Genomic DNA, 27422 nt, shown 5'->3' on the forward strand with positions numbered 1-27422 from the left:
AGAAAGTGTTTTGGAAAAATGAAAGGATTAAAAAATAGTTTTGGGTGGGTTGGTAGAGTATTTCAAGTATATAGCACAGAATTAGGACCCATGGAAATACACAACTGTAGACATCAGATATTAAAAAGAGAAGAAATATAACAGATATTTGTTAAGAATTTTATAACAGAGTAGAGATCAAGTAGAGTGATTACTTGCAGATTTATACAGATGGATCGAAAGAGCCAAAAACTGAAACAACTGGTGTAGCAGTAGTGGCTCCTGAATTATAAAATAAAATATCAAGATTTCAAAAAAGAACATCAATTTAGTTTTTAGTATATGTGGTGTAGAATTGTATGTATGTATGTATTTAGCGTAACAAAAGAGCAGATAAGCTGGCTAAGGAAGCTATTACAAGAGTAGATATTTTAGTAGATATATTAGTTTGGAAAATAGTACATTATGAAAAATGGTGTGGAGTAATGAGGTAAAAGGTAACTGTATAAAATACAGTTGGAGTTACAAGACAGAGGAATAAGTAGGCCGGAGGGGATAATAATAAATAGAATAAGAACAGGTCATTGCTCTTTGAATGGCACTCCTTTCAACATGGGGAAACATCTAGCTGGTTTATGTAATCGGTGTAATGCTATAGAAACAATAGAACGTGTGCTTATTAGCTGCCGGAAATAAGTCAATCAAAGAAGAATATCGAGTGTAGAAATGGATACTAACAGGGAATTGAAGTTTGAGAATGTGGTTGCTCAGTTAAATCATGATGAAGGGAAAGGAATTTCGTTTCTGAGAAGTACCAAAGTCATCAGGAGCATATAAGGAAATGATGTAGCAGTATAGCCCAAGAGATGGCAGTAGTGCAACATTGTTGGATGCAAGCTGCCGTTAATAACTAAGGAAGAAGAAGAAGAAGAGCCAATCGAGCGTCGCGTTGTTGACGACCCGGGAGAAACAAAACTAGCTAAAGGAAAAGGAAAAGCGGCAGAAGAATGATTCATACGAGTTATGTCTCTTTGTGGAAAAGAGGATAAAGGAGTGTTAATAGAGCTTCGACTTTTTAAACAATCAATTCGGCTTCTTTAAATTTGGCGTTGTCACAACAGAGAAACTCCTTCGTACCTTTTTGGGAATAAAGCGGGGATTGGTATCAACGGGCTCTTCTTTCTTTTACATCTATTTAAAATGTTGTCTACTGGAGATGTTCAAGGTTATCTCCGTAAACTGGAAGCTCTCCTGCGAGTGATCAAGTACCCGGGATACGTCGACTACAATGGGTAAGCGTCACCACCGCCAGTCCCTTGTTACTAAAGAGATCCAAACTAACAGTATTCGCGTTACAATGTTTTATTAGTAATTTGTGTAAGAAAAACACTTTGATTAAAAACCACGGCTCTTCAGTTGTAGCATTTTTACTGCTAAAGGGTACAAAGCTCGTTCCCAAGAGTGCCTATTCGGCTCGACGCCATCGTTTTCCATTCCTATCTTCTTTGTTTGTTTGTTTTTAAATAAGATCCTTATTTAAAGATTGGTACAATACAAAGTAAAATGAAACAGTATTGCATTAAAGGTTTTGTACTTACAGAAACTGTACCAGAAACAAACAAACATTAGCCAGAACATACAATACACATACGCTAGGGGGAGAAGTTTATCTAATTAAACCAAAGAGCGGTGATTGAAGGATCTTCATTTTTCCACATACAACCATAGTTTTGGGTTAGCGGATTTCTTAATTGAATTAAGATATTGCAAAAACTCATAGAAAAGGAGGGATGTCTTCCTAAACATTTGGATTTGTGAATATGAAATTTAGCCTTTAAGATTAACAAGTTAATCATATCTATGTTGAATTGTCTTTGGTTTTTGTGGGGACCAAATAATACATGTTTCCAAAATAGTACAAAACCTTTAAATCCATCTTCTGAGATGAAGACATGTAATCTCTGCCAGAAGTTTTGTACAAGGGGACAAAACCAAAAAAGATGCATAGCAGATTCCTTACAAGTCTTACAAAAGCTACAGTTTGCATCAATGTCTAACTTGAATTTGCTTTGAAGATAATCTTTAGATGGGTAAATTCTGTGTATTACCTTATAAGAAATGTCTTTAACTTTGTTGGTAATTAAAAACTGATTAGGTAGTTTCCAAACTTAGAATATATATGTATATTCTGCACCACATCTCTGTGCGTTCATCATTTGTTTGAAGCCAGCTCACCTCCTGCAACCACTTTTCTGAGAATACGCGCTTCTTTTGTGGTTCGGACTCCTGACATTTCTTTGGAGGTGGAGGAACACCACAGTAATTGCTTAAAGGAGCTTCTTCGACATCTTTAAGAGTTCTAAACAAATGTCTGTCCTCCTCCAGAAAATCTTATGTACGCAAACACGCGTTGCAACTTCTTATCTTGTGCGCATTTTTTATTTTGACAGCGAATGCTCACCCGCGGACCACTTATGTGCAGCCCTGGTTATGCTATTCTGAAATAAAGGTCTAATAGATTTATTGTTGTTTTCAGAATACTTAGATAAGCATATCTTACCAATGACAGTTTGTATTGGAGATACCAACGGCATATGGTATGAAGGGATATTAGGTTTATTCTTAAAAAGCATACAAACCCCTGATGGTATTGAGCCAAATACTTTAGCATCATCGTCATGATTTATAGCTAAATTGAGATGTAGACAAAATTCTTCATTGGAGAGAAGCATACCATTTGATGTTTCCATTACATGTACTATCGAGTACAGCCTAATGTGCCTGAGGTCGTTATAGCAATGCAGTCGACCATCCCGTGACATCATTTGTATGTGACACGAACGCTAGAACAAAGGTGGATGTAATCAATATTGATATGAAGTACAATTAAGTATCCATCCATCCTCTTCAGCTAATCCTTTTCAGGGTCGCGGGGCGGCTGGAGCATATCCCAGCTTCCATAGGGTGAGAGGCAGGCTACACCCTGGACAGATTGCCAGTCTGTCTCAGGGCCAACACATAGAAACATACAACTATTTGCAATTACATTCACACCTATGTGCAATATAGAATTACCAATGAACCTAACCCCGCTAACTCCCAGAATATCACGCAAACACGGGGAGAGCATGCAAACTTCACACAGAAAGGGCCCGGCGAGGTGATGGACTTGAACTCAGGACCTTCTTGCTGTGAGGTATGCCACCGGGCTGCCCTAATGAAGTCTATGATATAAAATATTTTTTTGTATTTAATACATTTGTTATTCCAAATCAGAGATTTATGTCGGGAAAAATTATGTTTGTAAAGATGAAGCCAGCATGAAAATGCTTGTAACGGAATTGGAGTTTTGTTTGGGTGAGCAGGAAGAGCAGATCACCTTCTAATCAGAAGGTTGGTGGTTTGATCGCTGTCTCCTCCAGTCTGAATGGGCAATATACTAATACCAAGTTTCACAATGATCCATCGGAGTATGAATGTGTGTGAATGTTAGATAGAAAGCACTTGTGTAGAAAGAGCATAGAAAAAAGTGTTTGTGCAAATGGCAGCGAATGAGGCAAGTTGTGTAAAGCGCTACATAAGAAGGGATTCTGTCCCTCTATGTTTAAAAATAAGGTTTGGTATTAAATACCAGAATCTATGTTTGTCTCTAATGACACGTTTGATCCAGTTCAGGTTGAATTTGATGCTGAAAATGAGATATTTCTCTCTCAGACTGATATTGACAAATATGAATCCCCAGATAAGGTCATTACTACTTCTTTGGCAGGAATACCTTCAATTTCTTTATGGATACAAGCTTCTTTGAGAGGGAACAGGACACCTTTTGTTATTTGAAGTAAGACCTGATACTTCAGAGAAAGCATTAATACAGTTTTTTAATCTGAAACTCATCTTTCGAGGAGATAGCTGTATCATCTGTTAACTTCCTGGCCTGAGATGGACGATCCCTTCAAATGCATCATTGTCTTCCTTGCACAAAGCCTGATTAACACTCAACTATAATGGCATCCAAACAGAATTGAAGTCTTTCTGTAAAAATATAAGATAGTAATTTGACATCATTGTTAATTTGTGTAACTGGCCTCCAATTATCATTTTGTATCATTTGATTCTTATCAGGTTCAGGTGTAATTAAGCCCCGACACATTGGTGAAAGAAACCTACAAGCTTCTGTGGCCTCCTTTAAAACATTTAATAAGTCAGTGATGTGATCTTGAAAGAGCCTCTGAAATGTTCCAGTGAGTCCATCATCACTTGGGGATTTTTTCTTGTTCAGTTTACTGATAAACTGTTTGAGTTCTTTCAGAGATAATTCTTGATCACATCATTTCCATTGATTTTTGTCAATAATTTGTGCCCTCATTTTAATCTGTGTAAAGAAAGGTTAAGTTTTTTCAGACTGTAGCTTTTGGTAAAATCCCTCAATAACGACAGAGATTTGTTGAGTTTTCAGATATTTTCATTGTTCGTTCTAAGTTTATGTATGTGGTTGATTTCTTTTTTCCAGTTGGTGTTCCTTTTGCGTTGCTCCATCCATTTACTTTGAGTGCGACAATAAGCACCCATAGCCAATGCTAATAAATAAGATTTAATTCAGAGAGTAGTGAACTTCTCATGCTCATGAATAAAATAGATTTTGTTTTAAGTCTCTTTTCTTTGACTTATTCCTTCCTTCTCTTCATTGCAGAAATGTGATATTTTGTGAATTGCCAGTGCTTTCTTAAACATTTTCTTCTGTAGCGTTTCTCCAATTACTGCTAGTAATATTTGTCTTTTTTAGTGAGCATATTATTATGAATATTATAAGCGTATTACTTAATTTCCATTCATAAATGCTAGATAACATTCCAATGGATGCAGCCGTTCCAGTATTTTGCTCAGGGACACTTTGACAGGTGGGCTCGTGGAGCCGTGGATCAATCCATCAGCCTTCATAAAGAAAGACAGCCCACTCTTTACTAGAGGTGGGAATCACCATACATCCCACGATACGATATTATCACAATACTTAATGCACGATACGATATTATTGCAATTTTTTGAAATATTTTGCGATATTCAGATTCTGTACATGAAAAATATTTTTAAAAAAACTTTATCAATATTCATTTTATCTAATATCAAAGTCTCACACTCAGTCTTTCTCTCATCTCAGTCAGTTTTATTGTTGACAAACTGAACGGTTTGTATTACAGTCTAGTCCAACTTAACTGAATGCAACCATCTGGTACAATTATAGCTATTCTGAACTATGCAATATGAAAACTATGCAGCCCCTGCAGCAACTGAAGAATTTGAAAGTAAATTAAAACAAAATATAATTTTACGTTAAATAAAAAAAGTTTTAAACTTAATTAAAATAAAACATGTCTTAAATTAAAATAAGTAAACTGTCATGTTTATTGCTGCCAAAAAACAAGTTAAACACATTTGGACAGTGAAGGAATGTCAGGATTCTTGCTCAGAAAAAGGATCAACATGCTCTGAAATCAGAGCACAAAAACCTTTTTTGTTACAAAATATCGATTTCTGCTGTTCCTGTATCGATACATTATTAGCAAACAAAATATCACGATACTACACAGTATCGATTTTTTTCCCCCACCCCTACTCTTTACCTGACACTTGCTCCCCCCAAGCTGCACAATAATCTTTGTGAGTGGAGCCTCTTAGTTTAACTGAGCTTGAATGGATCGCCTTGATGTTGCCAGTTAAACACTAGGTATCACTGTTGTCACAAAATGAACCCTGCAGATTTTAACACGTTCTACGTAGTGTGGTTGAAGCCATCCTGATAACCTTATCCCACCGACGATGTGGAGATCCAACTTTTTTAGATCCAATTAAAATCAAGGCAGTCAAAAAGATGCTGGAAAAGAGGAGAATTCTTGGAACAGAGTTTACACTGAATCATATGAACAGCAAGAAAATACATACAGAGTATAGCAAGCAAAGCAAAAATCCCGGGGTGCACAGACAGCAGAGCGACCCAGAGATGGACAGCAGCAGGAGAAAAGGGAGTGCTGGGGTGTCCTCTGGTCCCCTAATATAGGACCAGTATCCCCGCCCCTGCTGCTGGGTAACTTTCCCACCCGTCCTCAGGCCAAACACAGCTGCAGGGACGGGTACCGACAAAAGTCTTGGCCAAAGGCCAGTCAGCACTCTGACTAGCCTTTTCTTTGGCTTATCACAATAGGTCAGAACCAAGTCAAACATTGCACATTAATCCCAATGATTAAATCTTACAACAGGCAGTCAGCATGTGGCATAATCTTATATTATACATGTAAATAATACCTGACCTAACTACATAGGTTACATGCTTATTCTCATTGTAGGCTTATAGTAGGGGTGTGTGTGTGCATGCACGGGCGAAAGACAAAACACTGACTGGCTGCTCTCATCAAAAACAAGCCAGTCGTGTAGCTCACCATTGTCAGCTTGTTTCACGTTTTCGTTAAAAAAAAAAAAAATCACAGTTTAACTTTGGGTTCTTCCCTTGACTCGTCCCACTAAACTCCAGAAATGTAAATCTACATTTCAAAAGCTACTGTTGAAATTTTCCTCCTCCTTCCAGAGCCCCTTTTCCATTAGCACCTCCTCGGATCGACTTGTTTTTTGTAGCCATTTCTCCCCTTGCCGGGTTTCAAAAATGGCAGTTTTAATTTTTGTGAACAGGACGCTCTCATGACTCATCGTGTGACGCTACTGACCAGCCAGTCTGACGACGTCACATTTTAGTATCTGCTCGGATCGCATAGTGGCATTTAGATAGCAGAAACCCAGGCGCATCTCAAATTGAACGTATTTTTCTGTTCAAATTTAAACCCGCCAGTGGCGAGTGCTAATTTCCACCCCTGCCTGTGCATCAAATGAATGTTAGGTCCAATGTTTCTTTTTGTTTTGTTTTGGGGGTTTTTTGCCCTTTTTTTTTTCTAACATGCTCCACCCAATACTGAGAAATATCTCTGCACCTTCCAGGTTTTTCCAGTATGTTTTTTTTGTTCAGCACTTTGGTCCTTAGCAGGTTGTTCACAATTCTGGCAATAGACTGGCTGCTCTTTGTGAAGACTGAAAGATAAATGTTTGCCACTTAAGGCCATGCAGACCAAGTGTCAGCCTCACACCGGGGTTCCAGTTAAGCAGAGGTTGTGAATTGGTATCAGAGCACATGTGTGTATTCTGCAGCTTTGGCAGCACCGCCCATCATTTCACGGTTCTTGGAATCATTTGTAAGAAATAGTAAGAAAATACTTGGCTTGTTCTACATGATTAAGTATGTGTGAATGTATGTTAATAATGTAATAACAAAACAACCAAAAGCCTGTAATACCCCATAATACTACATTTACCATTTTGGGAAGATGCAGGATTGCATGATTGCATGAATTTGTACATATTCTGTAAGTATTTATGTTGAATGTAAATTTGCACATAATACAGATGGTTGTACCTCTGTCAGGTCTGTGTAAATACATATCAGATATACCAGATGAATAAAAAAAGAACAAAATGTAAATCTGAATGTTCTGAACGACCTGATTCTGAAAAGCGACGAATGTGTAATCAGCACAGCAGATGGATTTCTGTATCTGCTCTAATGCTGTGAATGCTGTTGTGTGTTACTCTGCCAGGCTGTCCAAAGGAGATCCATCAGCTTTTCTGCCAATACTGAGTTTCACTCTCACCTCCTTCTCTCCACCTTTTGCTGAGCAACTGATGGCAGCTGGTTTAGAGCTGACGGGTAAAACTGACCTCCGCTTTACAGAGGCCGTTTATAAGGTAACAAATTCCTGTGTTTAGAGTGTTGTCTTTTTGCTAATGCGCAAAAACTGTTATACTGATTGAGCCGCCCCTTGTTTCTCCGTGCTTCAAAAGTGCTGAGGTCTGCGCCCTCGGGTTAGATGCCTCTGTCAGGTCTGTGCTAGACACAATTTAAGTTTGATTCTTTGTTTCTGTTATATGTTGACAAAGCACTGGTTCATCCCTCGAGTTAGGCCGCTTTTTATGCTCGAGTGATTTACAGATTGGTGTTAAGAGGCTTAACAAAGAAAAACCATTCTTCTGAAAATGGTCAGATACAAGGACTTGAGTGGAAATGAATGAAAAAGCCGCCAACGTTCAAAGAAAAAGGCCTCAGGAACTATTACTCAAGACCACTGTTAAGAAATGAACAGAAGCTTATTGGAATAAAAAATAAGAAAGAAATGAAGGATTGCTTAAGAGTTTTGCAGAGCACTATATGACAACCGTTCAAAGATGGTATTGACCTAAAAGTGTTGACCTACCATTGCCAAGAAAATGGGTCTATTTGTGTTACTCTGTGTGAGGCCTGTTTCTGTGATTAAACATTGTTACGGGGATGCAACAACAGGAATAAAGGATGCACACAAACAGACTTAAGAAACAGTATGTTTGGTATAGGGAATGAAAAGCATGAGGAACTCACCCACATTAGTTACAACACAGAACATTTATCTGGTTCACCTTGTTGTTTGTTTCCAAATCCTGTCATGCTTCATTCATTGAGTTATGTTACGTTCAGTAATCACACAGTTAGCCTTTTGTTGTGTGAGGAAAGCAGTTATTACTGAAAGGAAAAAAATAAATATAAAGAAATGCTAAATATTAGGAAAAGGTGTATGGATAAGAACAGCTCTTATAATTTCATTGCACTGAAGAGTAGATCTGATGATGTCAGAGCGCTGCAGCAAGCAGGAGGCTAAACACTGACACAAAGCTGTCTGTGGCTGTAGCTTGGTATTTGTAAGGATAATGTGAGACACATTTAAAATAATACAACATCGTTTGTCAGTAGTTTTTACCTCTCAGTAGTAAAAAGCTGGTGGGGTGTTGTCGTCACCCTTCTACCAAAACCTTGGACAAGTTTGAATATCAGTGATGTCTACCTCCAGGTCAGAGGTCACGGTTTCTGAAAATCGTGTGAATGAGATCACTTGAGAGCAGGGTGATGTAGGGTATTGAAACTGATGCTGTAGGTGTATCTACGAGGATGCTGAGCGGTACCACTGGTCACTGCCAGTATTTTCCACATGTGTAGATATTATACTTTCACACGCTACACTTTAAGGAAGGCAAGCCAAAGTAAGGAAAGCTAGCCATGGTCACAAGCAAGGGTGCAGAGAAAAGGTTTGTTGACCAGGTATGTAAAGAATAGATATGAAATTAAAGGGTTTACATACAGTGTTAACACATGTTACACAAGGGATAGCTAATAGAGCTATAGCGTGCCCATTCCTAAACACAAGCCTAATGTAGCATTGCTCGATAATGTCATGTGTGTTTTAATCCAATAATGATAACGTTCACTGGGAACGAAAGAAGTGCTAAAAAACAGCAAACACCAAAAAATAAAGCATGAAAAGCACAGCAAAGACTGCAGTTTAGATCTTTTTGTTTTTAACACTTCAGCTCAGTATGTGCTTCACTCTTCATCACTGTCAGTATGTGCTTCACTCTTCATCGTGGACCAGCAACAGCAGGAGTACACACAGACTGGCTGTAGCACGTACTGTGTACACTGCCTCCATCTGACCAAAGAGCAGACAGCGAGCCCGCTCTCTCTACTTTTAATCCCATTTACAGTAGAAAAGTGCTTTATAAGAAAGTCCATTCAGTCCTGTAACAATGTGTCCAGCTTTGTGAGTGTGTTTCCTGTCTCCGTTTTGTCTGTCAAGGTGTTACGAGATATCTTCCAGTATAAGCCCTTGCTGACCAAGCAGCAGTTCCTGCAGTGGGGCTTCTCTCAAAGGAAAATCTCTGTCATCTGTGACATTATTAATTTGGTCCTGCAGAAACACAGCCAGCTGAAGAAGGTACGAAACCTGCCATTTGTTTTTATTTCCATGTATTTGCCTCAAATGGAGAGCGCTTGTTCCAGAAGTTTCTGTAGTGTGTTTGAGTTTGTGTTTGTTGCTGGGTCACAAGTGGCACACTGTGTTACACCAGTCATTTCTCACTCCAAGTTTCTCAAAGCAAACATTTAATATATGACTTGTCACAAGATATAATAATATCCAAAGGTACAGAGAGTTGCTCAATGTTTTATTCCTGAGTAAAAAAATACTGTTAACTACTCTGAACAGGATCTCCACAGGGACCAGTATAGCTCACTGGTTCAAGTAGGTGACCCATATGCTGCACGCCTACTGGAGAGGCAAAGGTTTGAATCCTTCCTGAGGCCATTTCTTGTGTCTTCTCCCTGTTCGTTCCCAGCTTTCCCGTCTTTTCTTCACTGTCCTGTCTCAGTAAAGAAAGGACAGTGAAAGAAATAAAGAAAAGCCCCGAAAATAGCCCCGAAAAAACCCCCCCAAAACATTTGAATGGCTCAGAGGACAAACCACTGAGACACACACAATTCAGCTGAGTAACAGTGTAACACAGCAGTGTAATGTACTGATTATTAGTTACTACATTAAACTATAACTGTTACATACTCACCACAAATCATATGTAGTATAGGATGAATATATTAGGCCAAAAAAGTCTAATATTAAGAATGTTTCTGATGATTTTTCTGAACCAAATACAAGTGTGTTGACTTTTAAAAGTCAGACTTGTTTGTTCTCACAGTGATAAATAGAAATACCATTTGTACCACAGTTTGCAGCCACACAGAAAACAGCAGAGGTGCTAAAGTGGTCAAATACACTGTCATTTACTTCATTGGCATTCAATACATTTCATAACATCAGAGAGCTGCCTTGATATTCTCCAGCAGTGGAAAAAAGAGACAAATTATGGACATGAGATGGGGTGGTTGCTGCTGAATAATCGTGCCAGTGGACCTGCCAGTTAAAAAATAAAACAGAACTGCCACCCATGTGCTTTTTTTTGTTTTTGCCAGTTTAAAAAATGGTAACAATAAAGTACATATGCATTTCTTCCACTGTATGGTACAGCTCAACCCCACTCGTGGGCCATTTATCAATATGCGTACTTGTGTGTTCTTGTGGACTTTGGAAGCTTCATCAGTCACAGCCCATAGTTCCACCTCACAGTGTGAGAAACGGTTACCATACAGCAGTCCTGTAGCCCAGAGTCGAATGCTCTGGCACCCAAGTCTGGTGTGAAGTCGTACATGACCAGCTGATGTCCAGAGAATGGCATAGCATTGTACACAACTGTACATCAGTGATGCAGTTTACTCAATGCGACAGGCACTCAAAGAAAGTCATGTCTTTGTTAACTGAAAGCCGTTCACAGATGTTTGGAGGATCACGTTTACAGAGAGGCGTGACGATAATAATGTAACATTAACAGCTGATCGTTGTGTTTTTATCTATTTTAGGTATCCAGGAAGTCATTTGTCATACATCACATGGAAAATCCTATGACATCTCCCACAAACTCCTCCCATACTGAACCATTGTCCTTGTATAATGGAACATGTGCCTCTGGTGACGTACACTCCCCTGATTCTTCCAGCAGTGACGCTGCAGAGCTGCCAGGAAAAGAGGATAAGGACAACAGCCTCCATGTTAGTGAACTCCTGTGACAGATGTTGGTTATTTGAGATTTTACTAACACGTGACTGCTAACCATGTGACATTAACTTGTCTCCACCCGTGAAAATCGTGATGATAATTTAGAATAAAATGAATAAGGCCCAAATCACACAGGCTTTGACGATAGTCAGTGGCCATCTGGCAAGTACCGGTTGTGAGGGGGAAACTGGGTACTCCCTGACCAATTGCAAGTGGTTACTCGAGGTTGATGGGAACATCTCTGGTAAAGCCCCGGTCAGACAGACCTGTGATTCGCTCACCAGTTGGCAAACAGCACCGTGTGATTGATTTGTTGGCAAGCATGGTAAATGGCCTGTATTTATATAGCGCTTTACTAGTCCCTAAGGACCCCAAAGCGCTTTACATATCCAGTCATCCACCCATTCACACACAGGTGATGGCAGCTACATTGTAGCCACAGCCACCCTGGGGCGCACTGACAGAGGCGAGGCTGCCGGACACTGGCGCCACCGGGCCCTCTGACCACCACCAGTAGGCAACGGGTGAAGTGTCTTGCCCAAGGACACAACGACCGAGACTGTCCAAGCCGGGGCTCGAACCGGCAACCTTCCGATTACAAGACGAACTCCCAACTCTTGAGCCACGATCGCCCCATAGTTGCCATAGTTGTCCGTAAGTAACAAATTTATTTATAAACACTCGCTGGCAACTCTCCAAGCTATAATGAATCTGTGGAAAGTGCAAATTGGAAACTGAGACCATTTGTGCTTTGAGAGATGTTGGGTACAGCTCTTTCACTTTGAAGCTTGTGTCACACTTTCTGAAGTTTTGCTACCGTCACCTCCCGCAGTCACTTACAACCAGTCGGGAAATGCACATTGTTTTCCCTAGCAGGGTGGGTGTATCATGTCCAATATACTGGACATTCTTTAACAAATGATGTCAAAAAATCTTAAAAGATTCAGTGCGTCTCAAAGTTTAATAGGCATGAAAGTCTGAGGATATGTTCAGGGTAGGTTGAACACATGTCAACACCATGAGTGGTGTATATGGCAGACAGGTTTTGGACCCAGTATGCAGGTCTCGAGAGGCAAAACCTGAACTCAAAAACGGCTTTATTGCATGTGACATTCCAGAAATGCAAAATAAAGAGCTCACTGGCGCCAGGAATACAGAACACTAGGCAATTAGAGAAAACCATGGCACTAGGTAGCAAAGGAGTCACACAGCAAAGAACACACATGGAGACAATAGAAACATGGCAGGTGATGAGGACAAGGAAGAAGAGTGGCAGGAACAAACTGGGAGACACTGGGAGAACAACTGAGCATTCATATGCTTACTTGACACAGACAAAAGGTCAAAATACATGGACACATGACTGACTGAGGAGATGAGAGTAACTACAGAGGGACACAAAGGGAACAAATAAGGCATGACAAGGCAACTGGACCTAAACTGGACATTGAAGCACAGGAGACAAAAGCCTACTTAAGTACAGGAAGTAACAAAACATGGAATCACAAACAGACAAAGCTACAGAAGCACAGGGACCACAGTGGAAACAAGATTCATTGGGGACCCTAAGGATGCAAAATAAACTAAAACCCAGAACTGAAGTAGATGAGAAAGCGCTCATCTACTTCGCTTAAAATATCAATATTGAAAAACGTTCAACTGAAAACACTGGGTCCAAACTCAGGGATGGTAACAAAAGCTCAGCTATGCAGTGTCTGGCCTCAGCAAGGTCAGTATTCTGGAGAAACGCCTGGAGCAAGGCAGGAAAACAGACAAAGCTAAGATACTCCCTACTTATTTAAAATATGTTGCCCTTTCTTTAGTCTTGTTTTAGTCTTCTCTCTGATAGACAACAGGAAAGAGAATAACCCGAGCGCTTCTTTTCTGTAATTATCATATTCTTTTCCAGAATGTGGGAGAAGTCGTCACCGTATCCAGAGAAAGCTGGGAAAAGCTGATAAGCAGAGTCCTGCTGTTGGAAACAAAATTCGAACAGAGAAATACAGAGGTAGGTGTGTGCACATGCTGTGACGTCTGCTTTTCTCCCTGTAATTCTGTTGATACGTGGCAATTGATTAGGGGTGGGTTTAAAACATTGATTTCCTGATTCAAATCAAATTTATATCGAACAAATGTAAACTTGATGCCAAATTGCAAAACTCTCAGCTGTGTCTGTAATCAAACCTCTAACTTTGCTCTGCTTCACTTCAGCAGCATCAGGTCATGTTCAGATGCTGATTGATGGTTTTCTTACGTTTTTGTTCTACTGCAGAATATTTTTAAGATTATCTGCTATAAAAAGCCAATCCAGGAAAATCTGCTTCATGTTTCTCTGTTTGATCCTCAGTCACTTTGACACAAAGGCCTCTGCTGTGATGCTCACACCTCTGATGAAGTCTCACAGTGTCAGCTTTGGTTTTATACATAGACAGGAAATATATTATAATTCTGATCATTTATAAGTGCATATCCATATTTTTATATCTGAGTCCAAATTTAATTGAATCGAATCAGGACCTCGTGAATCGGCTTTTTCAGATTAAATTAAACCACCTTTTCTAAATGATTGGTAATCTGCAACCAGTTTACCCAAATGGTTTAAAAATGGCCATTTTAGTTGCATCTCCTTTTGCCTTCTCATCTTTTTTTAGGTGCACAATACACAGCCATGCCAGTCATCTACCTCATCACATGCTTCCAGTTACACAATTGATCCTTCAAAGGTGAGTAATTTGCTCCTTATCTGTCCTGTGTTGTAGTCGTAATAGACCAAAGTGTAGACATGTGACCTTCTTGACTGTTTGTGCACTGAGTAATTTGGAAAAAAAGGTAATTAAGCTGAGTTGAAAACCTTATGTTTTCAAGCTTTCTCATGATTGGAATGAGTTAACCATACTTTAAATTTTGTGTTATTATTTTAAATTCTGTTCTGTTATGCTGTCTATGCAATTAAGTACCATTCATTTAGACCTGCTGGCACCTCCACGACTTCTTTGGCTGCGAGTCACAGTGACACGTATCTAAAGAGAAACCTCAACATGATATGGTAGAAATCACACAGTCGTTTAGGAAAATTCATTTGAGATGTTTGTAGTTTTGCTCAGTCACTAACATGGAGTGTTCTGGGATTTTGTGGAATCATTAAATCACTGCCTATAATTAAGTCTCAGGACACCTATTTGTACTTTATTCTATTTGCGACTGATATAAACTTACACTTAATTATGTTTTTATATTTATGCTTTCCATCAGACTGTTCAACACCATCTGGGAATGCAGCTAAAAAATACAAAACTGTCTTATGCTAATTTAAACGTTCATTTAATGGAATAAGTCTGTTGGCATTTTTGCCAGCTTTTCTTTTCTTTCTTTATAGTAGATTTTTTCCAGTCTTACTGTCTGACACATTTAAAGCTGCTGCTCAGTATTCAGTGGGATTGGTCAGATGTTGCCAGTGTCACCCCTTGCACGCGCGTGTACCTAGATTAGGAAAGCCAGGGTAACTTAACAGGTTGATAACCAGCTTCATGTGACCATTCACCGTGATTGCTGATGTTAGTGTCAGTGAATCCAGAACAAAAAGATACCCTGGGTATGTTAAACTTGCTTCCTGGTACAAGGCCCATATTTGGGCGTATGAGGACAACTTCTGGCTTATCTCTGCTATCACTACAGAAACTTATTTTGTAGACCAAACTTGGTAGGAAATCACCATTTACTGACCAATTGAGAACATTATTCCTGGATTTTATTTATTTGGGCGATCGTGGCTCAAGAGTGGGCAGTTTGTCTTGTAACCGGAAGGTTGCCGGTTCGAGCCCCGGCTCGGACAGTCTCGGTCCTTGTGTCCTTGGGCAAGACACTTCACCCATTGCCTACTGGTGGTGGTCAGAGGGCCCGGTGGCACCAGTGTCCAGCAGCCTCTCCTCAGTGCGCCCCAGGGTGGCTGTGGCTACACGCAGCTTTGCCATCACCTGTGTGTGTGTGTGTGTGTGTGTGTTTGTTTGAGATTGTGTCATTTGAAAACAGAAAACTTTCCAAGGTGTCCAAATTGAAGTGTTTATTTCTTAACCTTCTGTTTGTTTGTTTGTTTGTTTGTTTGTTTGTTTGTTTGTTTGTTTAGGAAGAGTGTAAATGGGCTACTGACGGGATACAAAACGTTGCCAACTTGTAAGTACCTGATTGTACTTCTGCAGTAGAAGCAGCCTGATTTTCAGTGTAAAGCTGTTTTGATGCAGTTATACTTCTTTAACTGTGAGATTTGCAGGCTGAAGAGCACCTCCAGTCTGTTGCACACTGAATCATCCACAACACACTGAATAATAACACTCAAAGCTTTAGTGCACTAAAGCTTTACTATACTTTAGTATACTGTATACTTATTATACAGGTACATATCCACCCATTAATGAGTTTAATCAGAGAAAAATAGTGAGGCTTAACAAACAGACAGAGATATCAAAGGGAGTAAAAGGTTTGACAGCATCAATATAATTCATGCAGAGATGTAAACCGGAGCACTCACAGTCAGCTCAATGCATCAACAGAAAGTTATCAGCACAACGATTCAGACAAAGAGCTTTTTAGGGTAAAGACTGAATATTATCAGTCACCTGACCTGCGTCCGACTGAACGGCATTCCACCAGAAACAGAGCGCTCTGGGAGAGCCTCGCATACAAGAGTCTGCTGGTGTCACCAGTTCCAGCACTAAAATGGAAAATTGTGATTTCACATGATGTTTTTGTTACTTTTGTCTTAATAAAGGTCCTGGTGCACCATGAGTTCATCAGTCAGTGACCCTCCCTCTTTAACGTTTGGCTACAGATTTGGTGGGCTTCCTGAACTCTTTTACTTTGCAGTAATACTACTTACAGCTGGTCACAGAATATAGGAGAGAGGGACTTGTTGCAAAGGTGCCATGCTATTACGTTACCGTGCTCAGAATTCAGAGCTCCTTAGAATGAGCCACTTTTATACCCTTGTAGCTTGTTGACTGCAAATACCTGAATTTTATCTCTATAGTGTAGCTGCACAAGCTGATGAATGACCTGTTAGTGCCAAACAGACATGAAGTGTACTTCACAAGTGCTGCTCTTTATATGGCAGCTGTTAACCTTCTAATTATGTTCTTAGAGCTTGAGCTCAAATAATTAGTGATGTGGGTGTTTATCGTTTTCATTATGACTGAATGTCATAGTTCAAAGAAGTGGATCTGTACAGTTCAGTTGAGGGGGTACAAGGACCTTTGGCCAATAAGAAACGTCATTAATGTTAAACTTACTATAAATGTGTCATATGGTCATTGTGTGAATAATTATCAAGGAAGAGCACTGTCCTGTCCTCTAACACAATCAACCCAGTGTGAGTTACATGTGGGCGGGTCTACAGGAGGCTCTTCAGCCTGCTGTGGAGAGAATGATATAATAAATAGTTTTAAAGTGCTTTGTTGGCTCCATTTACATATAGGTGATTTTCACGTACTTTACCAAAGACGTATATGCCACCCTGCCCCACCCCTGTAAGACTTTCTCGATCCGCCACTGTGACCGAAGAAGCTGCAGTCCTTTGAAGCAAAAGTCAGGGCAGAAAAACTCCTCACAGTCCGGCCTTAAGCGCGGGAGATTTCTTCCTGTGTTGTGACGTGGTTCACGGTGTCGTAGCGACCATCGTGCGGTATCAACAAAGGCTGCCGTTGTCAGAGGGATTTATACCAGTTACTTGTTACAATATGGAAGAAACCCAACAGCGTTCTAGTTTAAACAGGTAACCTTTCTCTACACGTGACGGGAAAGGCTCGGATTTCCACCGAGAAGCAGCTGAGTCTGTCCGCGTGTGGTGCGCTGTTACGTAGTGTTTTAGTATATGTTCCACCCTGAGCCAATGTCTTTCATTTATCAGTCCGTCACAGTGTTTTTCACATTTATTTTTAATGCTCGGAGGTCGTAAAACTGTCTCACTGGGCTGTTAGTGACGTTTCGAGTTTTATGGTGCGTTCCTGCATCGCCGGAAGTTCCCAGTTGGAGAGATTTTGTGGAATGCCAAAAAAAAATTGCATAAAAGGTCGGAACATACCCCAAGTTACCGATCCAATAGTAAAAGCGTGAACCTTTAATCTGCACTGTTGTGGATTTTGACTCACCGTGTGCAGAGGCTCTATTCCTGATAAGCGCAAAGTATTATGCTGCTCCCAGTGATACCTGCACGGCTCTACCTTGCCGAGAACCAAATTAAATCCCGTTTTTTCTACATTTATTCTCTCAAACACGATAATCGGGAGTGACGTCAGTCCCAAATACACTTCCTGTACTCCAGGTTATCTGTTTAGTCTCGCTTGAAGTGGAGTTTTCCGAGATCGACACATGTTTTGGTCCTTGTTGCAACAACAGACCCAGTTTTGCTGTTGACTGCTTAAAGCTTTCATCATCTTCCCATTATCCTTCTGTCTTCATGATTTCTTCCACCTCGATGAGTTCCCCCTTTCCAGACACTAGGAAGCATCTCCCACAGCCTAACACTGCCGCCTCTGCTTTTTCTCTGCTGGGACAGTTTTCTTTGGTTGCACATCTGGCCCTTGTTTCTCCAAACATAAGCCCCGTGGCTCTCAGTAGTTTGTGTTATCGTTTGTGGCTCAGTACAGAGGTTTGTTTGTCAGGGGGCTTATGTGAGTCATTTTGGGGGAAATATTATTTTTATTATTCATAATGTTAATTAAAAAAATAATGTGCAATACTAAATAGTAATACAATTCTTATTCATCTTTTAATATAATTAAAAACTCTCAGTGTTGTCATTGTCTGTTGGACACTAACGCTGGCACCCTACCATCCCTGTAAACTGCTGCAGAGGGCAGCCAGAGCAACATCCCAGTGCCAGACACAACAGGCACTGTGTCCACTCTTTCCATACTCTGACAGCTTAGCTGATTTTGGGGCAGGAGGAAGATCTACAGAGTATTAGTGACATGGTTTTAATGTTGTGACTAATTGGTGTATATCTGAATAGTATCAGTCTTGTTACAAGTGCTGATACTGAAAACCATTATGTTCAAGCTTTTACTAAAGGTTATGCACATTGAGCTTCTACTCAGGAGACTCTGTGGTGTTTATATGTAAATGATTGTTTTGGCAGCTCATCAATTAATACATACGAATGTACACATCAGATAACACAAACTGAATCGTAACATTGATGGTGAGGTACCAGAGTGACGGCTCACAAAGCTGTGAAGTCCCTTAAACCAGAATTGGACAGTTTTTGTTTTCTCTCACATAACTTCATAAATCTCTTGGGTTTTTTCTCTATAGTGGCAAAACCAAGAAAAGAGAGGACTACCTTGAGTGGCCAGAGTACTTCATGGCTGTGGCTTTTCTGTCAGCACAAAGAAGCAAAGACCCGAGCTCCCAGGTACGTCTGCGTTTGCTTATGTGTCAGGGCTGAAACAGATACTTTACTATGAGTTCATATCCAAATTTCTGGTGTACAGAACTGAGGTGTGGTTCAGGTTTAGAAGAGTCTTTTACTATGAGTTTACTGTTGTTGTTGTTGTCATTTGCATGTTGGCATGAGAATGTGTGGTTGCTCGCTCATCTCTCCCCAGCTGTCTGAGGACACTGAGGAGCTCCCAGGCCGGCCGAAAGGCACAATCTCCCATTGTGTTAAAATATAATGTATTAGCAGGAACGTTTCTAATGCAATAGTTTAATGTGAAAACGGTCAAACGTCACCTTCATTGTCAAGCTGTCTTCGCACAATCCTAGTTTAGTTTGTTTCCTCTTGCTGTCCAAAAACAGGGAGACAAGGTTTAGGCCTGCTCAGATGTGATGTTCACTGTTGATGTAATGATTATTTAACACAGTTACTCAGACTCTGAAGGAAAGAAAAACAGGGAAAAATTGAACGTGCCCCAAAAATTGTATTTCCTCCCAATTTAAATATGCAGATGAAAGAAAGAGAAAACACACACAAATTTAAGGTGAGCTGAATATTAGAAAGTCTGTCAGGGAGCGAATTTGGGGCATGCATTATTGTAAAATAGGACGTGGTGGTATAATAATTTTAATTTGATGGTCTTGTTTTTATAAATAAAGGAATCAGTTCTTTGTGTGTGTCCCTCTCTTTATGTCCCTCTGTCTCGGTGTCTCTCACAGGTGGGAGCATGTATAGTGAACCAGGAGAATAAGATAGTGGGCATCGGTTACAATGGTATGCCTAATGGCTGTAATGATGACCTGCTGCCATGGTCTCGCTCTGCTGATGACCGGCTTGACACTAAATACCCTTATGGTGAGAATGCACACTGTCATTTTTGCTTTCTTCTACAACAGCTTGTTTTAAAATGGTGTATTTGGTGCATTAAAGTAACAAAGCACTCCTGCTTTCATCCACCTTATGTGTGGGAGAATGTCTGGAGTAAACCAAATCCTATCTACATTTGCACCATACTGCCAAAAGTATCTGTTCATCTGCCCTCACACCTGAGCGACTCATTCTTTCACAGATGTTTATCTGTGTGTGATTTTATGCACCTGTGATCATGGAAGTGGGTGGAACAATTTTCAAACGTTTGGCCAGTTGGGGGCAGCAGAGGCTACATGATGAAGTGCTATCAAACTTGCAGTGTGTTTTAGTGACTGAGGTTTGTTTCGATGTCGTGTCTCACAGTGTGCCACGCAGAGCTGAATGCTATTATGAATAAGAACAGTGCTGATGTGAAGGACTGCACCATGTATGTGGCGTTGTTCCCCTGTAATGAGTGTGCCAAGCTCATTATTCAGGCAGGTGAGTATTAACAGCACACACTGTAACTGTTTCTACATTCATACTGATTCATGAAGGTCCAGGTAATAATATTAGGAGTCACAGCCGCCAATGTTGGCAGAACTCACTTCATTTTTAATAATAATAATAATAATAATGGATTATTATGGTCTGATTGGTTAGCCATCACCAGTTTGTCTGAATAACAAATCTAGCAGACACCCAACAAAGTCAGACGACTGTATTTGTCTTTCTGTGACTTGTCCCTTGTAAGAGTTATATATTCAGTTAAAAGTCCACACCTCCATCCCATAATGACTGATTTAAAATATGTTGTCAAGTAGAGTCAAAACTATTTAAAAAATTGTGATTAAAGCACATTTCCATTTGTGCCCAGCTATTATTCTACAAAGAAACTTGTTAGAAACAGTATTTTTATGGCCTCTCTCGGCTTTGATAACAGCTTGCATGTTTTCTGGCATTGCTCTTGTACTTGCTGTGATGCTCTTTTGTTAGTGACTTACAAAAGGTTTCTAGCTGTTCCCATCGACCTGCTTTGGATGAAACTTTGTGTGATCCATCCAAATCCACCAAATCCCAAAAGTGTGCAGTGGAATTAAAGTCCACACTTGAGTACTTGAACTGACGGACTGTCCGAATCAAAGTTACTTTTTCTTGGTTAGTTAAGCTCGGCGTCGCTTTAAAGTTTGCTTGTGGCCTTTGTCTTGTTGGTGCCCACAACAGTCCAGAAGGGTTTCCATGATGCAACAAGATGCTGTCGTAGACAATGTCAATTTTCACAAATTTCCCCATGTTGTTTCCAGAAATGTAACCCCGCGTGCGTGCGTGCGTGCGTGCGTGTGTGTGTGGGCACAGGAACAGTACCTAGTTGCAGTCACCTGCAGCTCCCTGACAGATCTGAAGTCTTCCTGTACATTTGTTGACCTCCTTAATGCTCAGTCGCTGCTTCTTAGCAGCTATTCTTCCTTTTTCAGCCTTGTTCATTCAGTTGTCTGATTATGGTCATTCTGAAAATCTTCTCAGACTAGTTAAGACTTCTTCGTAGCAGTAATCTTCTTTTCTCTCCCAGTACTTAAAAGTTTGAGGTGTGTGGCATCTGTTTCAGTCAGCTTTCTTTTTTTCTGCCTCTTCTTGGCACATTTTCTAAGTACCAGTGTTTGCAGCATGCTTGACCACATCGTGAGAACAACATCTTTCCCCCTATTTGTTTCAAAGACCACCCAGTTATTCACATTTTCATTTAGTTCTAGATGATTTAGACTGCTCAGAGAAGACATAAATTATAATAACAATGCGATTTGCTGTCTGTGCAGGTACTCGGTCACCCAGGATGTGGTCGTCTTAGGAGCTTGAAAGGAAGGCAGTTTGACTTCTTTAGGTTTTTTGAAGATGAAAACAGCCTCTCATCCAAGAGGACGAGAGGCTGTTTTCAAACCAACAGTGTTTAAACCCCAGTGGTCGCTGACCATCTATTAGTCATCAGTGTTATCATATGAGCCAAGGTGTGATAAGAGGGCGTAGGGGGCGACCGTGGTTCAGGGGGTTGGGAAGCTCATCTTGTAACCGGAAGGTTGCCAGTTCGATCCCCAGCTCTGTCTGTCTTTGTCCTTGGGCAAGACACTTCACCTACCACCTGCTGGTGTTGACCGGAGGTGGTGCAGCCTCGCTTCTGTCCGTCTGCCCCAGGGCAGCTGTGGCTACACCTGCAGCTGCCTCCACCAGTGTGAATGTGAGACTGAATGAACAGTGGAATTGTACAGCGCTCTGAGGGTCTCGAAAAGTGCTATAAATGCAATCCATTATTATTATTATTATTATTATTATTATTATTATTACTACTACCTCCAGGGGTTTCAGGTGAGCCACATCCTATCACCTGACTTACTTGTCAGATTAAAGGTTCACGCTTGTGATTCTCCACAAGCCTAGGAACTTTTAAAACTGCTCTTAAAACTCACCTCTTCTCATTGGCTTTTAGCAAGCTTTAACCTATTGCTTTAACTTATTGTTTTAATTTATTGTTTTATCAGTGAGGTGTTTTATGTACTTGTGTTTTATTGTATTTTATATTTGTATTTTCTTGTACAGCACTTTGGTCAGCCTTGGTTGTTTTTAAATGTGCTTTATAAATAAACTTGACATACACGATGTAACCTGGTGCAAAGTGTGAGTGTGGGTTGTGGCCACCACCTCTGTTCAATAATGGTCATTCACAGTGGACATAGATGGCCTTTTTTACATTTAAGAATGTGATTCACTGCTACATCAGGCTGCAGAGTGGGTCAGTCCTTTGGAACAGAAAAGCGTGTATATTTAAAAAGTGTTAAACCCTCATCGGTGTGTCTGTTACTTAGTGTTTAATCAATTAACCTTAATTGATTTGCAATATTCCATCCTCTGTAATATCAAATAAGATTAATTTATGACCCCTCCCTCACTTTCTCCAGGTCTGAAGGAGGTGGTGTATCTTTCTGATAAGTACCATGACACACCTGAAATGACTGCTTCCAGAAGGCTGCTCAGTATGGCAAAGATCGAGTGCAGGTAAGTTACACGTTAGTCTAGAAGGAGAAACTGATGCTTTGTTGCCTTAAGTACGGCCAAACTACTCCGGACCAGAGACTGAATTCAGGCCAGGCGGTGGTTACGTTTCTGCAGTAGTCTGTCTCGGACACTTTCAGAATGTTGTAACTCAGGATGTATCAGGAAGCTTTTCCATGCTTGCAGAATCCCACTGCTGCAGATATTATGGCCAAATAGCAAAACTAAAGCTTGTGCTTGTTCTTAAAAGTTGTTGTGATGATGGTGCTTCACCTAAATTTCACACAATTCCTCCTTCATTCAGTACAGAGAAAAATCTCTGTGAATGTTGTCATACTGTGACTGTAGTTGAGACTGCCCAATAGATGCATGCTAAATCCAATAGCACGAGTAAGTGGAACTGCATCCAAATCTTAAACTTCAGATTTTATATCAGTTGCAATAAAACATTTCTTGAGTGCAGAGGCTAAAGTGGGTGTATTTTTGTTCTATTTCTATTTGATTGCTTTACAAAGTTACCAAGAACTCTGCAAATTCACAAAATTCAGGTTGCATTTGTAAATTGGATGAGTGACGAGAGGTTTCTCCCTCTGACAGCGCTGCGTCCAGATGAACACAATCAAACTGTGGGATTTACCTGGATGACTGAGCATGCATCAAGACATACAGTACGCTTATTTACATAGCCCCAATTAACAACAACAGCTATCTTTTAGACGTGTTGACTTACAATAAGTCAGTATAAACAAAGGACCACCAGATCTGAGAACTAAGCGGACAGACATGGAAGGGAGCACAACAAATGAACTGTGCAAGTGAAAATGTGGTGAAAGGGTTGGAATTGTTATGGAGGTCAGAAAAGGATGATTGATGTATTTGATTTAAAGGGAAAAGAAGATGTAAAGAAAAGTAAAGCGCCTGTTTCAGCGGGAGAAACGTGTCGTTTTCCTCAGCTGGGATGAACGGCTGAAAAATAGGATCAAGGGTGTGCAGAGCAGCCACAGCTCCACCTGCTGGTGATCCCAAGAAAGTACCAAATCAAGATTTCACCAACCCTATAGACCAGAGGGATCAAAGTCATTTTACATTTTACAACCACAAACAGCTCACTTTGATCCTAAGGTGGCCAGACCAGTGAAACTCTTTTCTGTCAGTGTAAAGAAGTTACACATTTAACTGTTTGTTTTTTACTAAAGCAAAAAAGGTTGGAGATTGGCCTATAATTAGACTGCTGGGTCTAGAGATGCTTTTTGAGTAAAGGTTTAACTACAGCCAGCTTGAAGGCCTGTGGTACATAGCTGATTATTAGAGATAGGTTGATCATATTTAAGATCGAAGAATTAATTAATGGCAGGACTTCTTTGAGCAGTTTTGTAGGAATGGGGTCTAAAAGACACGTTGATGGTTTGGAGGAAGTAATTATTGAAGTTAACTCAGAAAGATCAATTAGAGAAAAAGAGTCTAACTTAACATCAATGGTACTAAGAGTAGCTGTAGATAATATTACATCTGTGGGATGATTACTGGTAATTTTTTCTCTAATGATTAAAACTTTATTTGTGAAGAAGTTCATGAAGTCATTACTAGTTAACATTAAAGGGATGGTTGGCTCAAAAGAGCTCTGACTTTTTGTCAGCCTGGCTACAGAACTGAAGAGAAACCTGGGGTTGTTCTTATTTTCTTCAATCAGTGATGAATAGTAAGATGTTCTGGCTTTGTGGAGGGCTTTCTTATAAAGCAGCAAACTATTTCTCCAGGCTAAATGATGATCCTCTAGATTTGTGACACGCCATTTCCTCTCCAGATTACGAGTCATCTGCTTTAGGCTACGTGTTTGAGAATTATACCACGGAGTCAGGTACTTCTGATTAGAGACCTTAGTGTTCACTGGACCTACAGTATCCAGAGTTGTACGTAGTGAGGAGGTGAAATTATTAACAAGATAATCGACCTCTGTTGGAGCAGCGTTCAGATAGCTGCTCTGCTCTATGTTGGTACAGGGCATTGAAGATGATAACAGTGGGTGGATTATATTCTTAAACTTAGTTACAGCACTTTCAGAAAGACATCTACTGTGATAAACGTCTACTCTCCACCGCTGTGTAATCAATTATTGTAAATGTAAATGTTATCAGGAAATGATCAGACAGGAGAGGGTTTTCAGGAAACACTGTTAAATGTTCAGTTTCTATGCCATATGTTAAAACAAGATCTAATGAGCTGTAGATAAGGTCTGCTGTTAGACTAAAATAAAAAGGTACCCGCCAGAGCACTCACTGTGAACGATGCACTGATCACACCTGCATTTTAAAGATAAGAACACAACTGGTCACAACAAAATAAGAAACACACTAATAAATAATCGTAAAGGTAGAAATGATCAACTTTATTATCTTGTACAGACCTGCATGCAGCCTCTCTGTTCAGGCCTGAGTTGCAGCTGTGCTGCTCTGGATTCGACTCTTTATTTGCTACGATTAGTTCTCTACAGTCTGGACTCTGCTGTTAGTGAGGGGAAGAGCTGTGTCTGTCTGCAGCCACAGCACTGTTTGTATCACAGTTGTTTCAAACGAGTATCGTAACCCTGCACTTCTAGAAAGCTCATCATACAGACAAGACTCGGGGAGGCCTGTGCAACTCGGGGGCCGTTTCAGGAACACCTGCTAGACCCAAGTTATGATGCTCGATGTGGCTTAAAAAGATCCCAAGACGTGTCTGTGAGCTGAACTATGGATTTTTGTGGTTACAAACCTCTACATGAACCTTGTTATAACTTATCAGAGTAGGAGGCCAATAAAAATCTTTCAAAGGTGCATTTTCTTTTCTTTAAGCATTTTCTGTGTGTAAAGGTGCGTCTCTGACCAGTCTGTGTGTGTTTGGTGTTTTCACAGGCAGTTCAAGCCCAAGAGGACTGAGATTGTCATTGATTTTAGCTCCATTAACTGCTCTGGAATGCTGAACTGTGCAACCAAGTGAAAGTGCAAATGCCTCACCTTGGGGAGCTGTTGAATGAGGCAGTGAGTCAAAGGGACTTTGATGCCTCTTTTTGTGTTTGTCTTCTCGCCTCCTGCTTTGTCCAAAGGAAAACTCAAGGATAACCTGACTTTGGCATCTTAGATATTTTGATTTGCTGCTTTAACGTTTTTCTTTTAAAACTTCCTCTGGGTCAAGGAATTCATAAGGCTTATGAACAAACTGTTGTGAGTAAATCAGAAATCTGTTTCTGTCAAGCTTCCAGGCTCGTTCTCCTCCATGAAGATCACTTAACCTTTGTTCACATTCACAGCTGAGACTGGGAGATGCTGTCATTACTGCTGGCACTCGGAGCTTCAGCATTCAGTATTTTATCACTACTTCCCTCCTCTCGGCTGATGCCACCTCTACAATACTGGGCTTTAATATTGTTAATACGAGTTAGCTTCATGCAGCTGAGCCTCATCACTCATTAGAGCCAAATGCTAGTTTTAATTAAGCAAACAAGCTGTGAAAGGCTGATTGTGTATTTTTGTGAATATGATTACTGCAGATCCAGGTGACGTAGGTGCAGCGACTAAAGATCTTGGATGAGGTCGAATCCTGGTGACCTCAACATCTGACCTCAAAGTCGGTGTCAGAGGTCAAGTTTTAAGTCTTGGTGATAAGTCAGGACGATTTCCCCGTGTATGTAGTGCAGCTGCATCTACTACAGGATGAGGTGTGACGCTGGAAGCTGCCAATATTATTTGCAATTAAGTTCATCAAACCTGTTTACCAAAAGTAATGTCTGTAAATTTGACCCCATCCCTGACGTTTTACTTCTACTCTTTAATGCCTCCTCTGTAGTGAAGAATGTCTTTACTGCAGCTGGAGTCAAGTGTCAGAAACAAGAGCACACCGTTGTTATTTTGGACCTTTGTAACAGAATGTTTGATTGTACCACAGTAAATCTTTCATTCATTAAACACGCGTGAAAACGAATCATTTGTTTATTTTGTGTCCGTGCACCACTGAGGCCCACACAGGTAGGAAACACTGCTCACAGCCATGTCAACTGTCACTGCAGCTAAAAAAACTGGGACACATTAATACTGCCCATGTTACACATTATATTATTTATGTTATTGTTATTCTTAGTTAGTGTGGGGGGGGGGGTGTTCTTACCACTGTTTTTTCCTGCTATGGTGATGGTAATCATCAGAGATGGGCGGTAACGCCATAGCAGGAACAGTGGTAAGAAAAAAAACAACAATCACAGATGAAGTGTTCGTGATTTCTCAAGGTGGATAAACAAATACACTCATGAAGGCAACAGTGGTCGTCTGAACTGTCCAAACTGGGCCAGTGGCTCCAGTAGAGCCCAGGAACAACATCCCTGATCTCTATCCAGAAGAGTGCAGGGGTAGGACAGCAGACCCTGGAGCTCCCAGGCCTCTGGTAGAGGCTCGAAGGATAAAGACTACCTGCAGATAAAGATGTAAGAAAACAGATGAAGGGAGAGATGCAAGGATTCAGTTAAAATAATGGCTATTTTGATGTTTCCATATTTACTTGATTTCCCTTTTTACATGTATTACTCAGTTGTTCCATTGCTTTAAGAAATTGCACAAATCTGCACACATTTAACTGGACCGTGG

The 27422-nt window shown here is 40.4% G+C and overlaps 1 protein-coding gene across 1 annotated transcript; it reads left to right on the forward strand.

Moving 5' to 3' along the window:
* Positions 1-1179: 1179 nt before the first annotated feature.
* On the forward strand, positions 1180-25785 carry dctd (dCMP deaminase). Its single transcript, XM_085355448.1, has 12 exons — positions 1180-1271; positions 7617-7764; positions 9681-9818; positions 11294-11482; positions 13399-13497; positions 14141-14212; positions 15613-15659; positions 18795-18894; positions 19638-19773; positions 20152-20268; positions 22716-22812; positions 25701-25785. The coding sequence occupies exons 1-12, from the start codon at positions 1180-1182 to the stop codon at positions 25783-25785; spliced, it is 1320 nt and encodes a 439-aa protein (XP_085211574.1).
* Positions 25786-27422: the final 1637 nt, after the last annotated feature.

The sequence above is a fragment of the Diplotaxodon limnothrissa genome, linkage group LG6 (genome assembly GCF_057381915.1).
Source record: "Diplotaxodon limnothrissa isolate DT_005_m linkage group LG6, D_limnothrissa_male_GT1.1, whole genome shotgun sequence".
Lineage (NCBI taxonomy): Eukaryota > Metazoa > Chordata > Actinopteri > Cichliformes > Cichlidae > Diplotaxodon > Diplotaxodon limnothrissa.

Bases quoted from the DNA above. Each gene is read 5' to 3' on its own strand.
- dctd (XM_085355448.1), top strand. From the start codon at position 1,180: ATGTTGTCTACTGGAGATGTTCAAGGTTATCTCCGTAAACTGGAAGCT. The intron at 13,498-14,140 runs GTAGGTGTGTGC...ATCTTTTTTTAG, and splicing joins TCGAACAGAGAAATACAGAG to GTGCACAATACACAGCCATG. The intron at 15,660-18,794 runs GTAAGTACCTGA...TTTTCTCTATAG, and splicing joins ATACAAAACGTTGCCAACTT to TGGCAAAACCAAGAAAAGAG.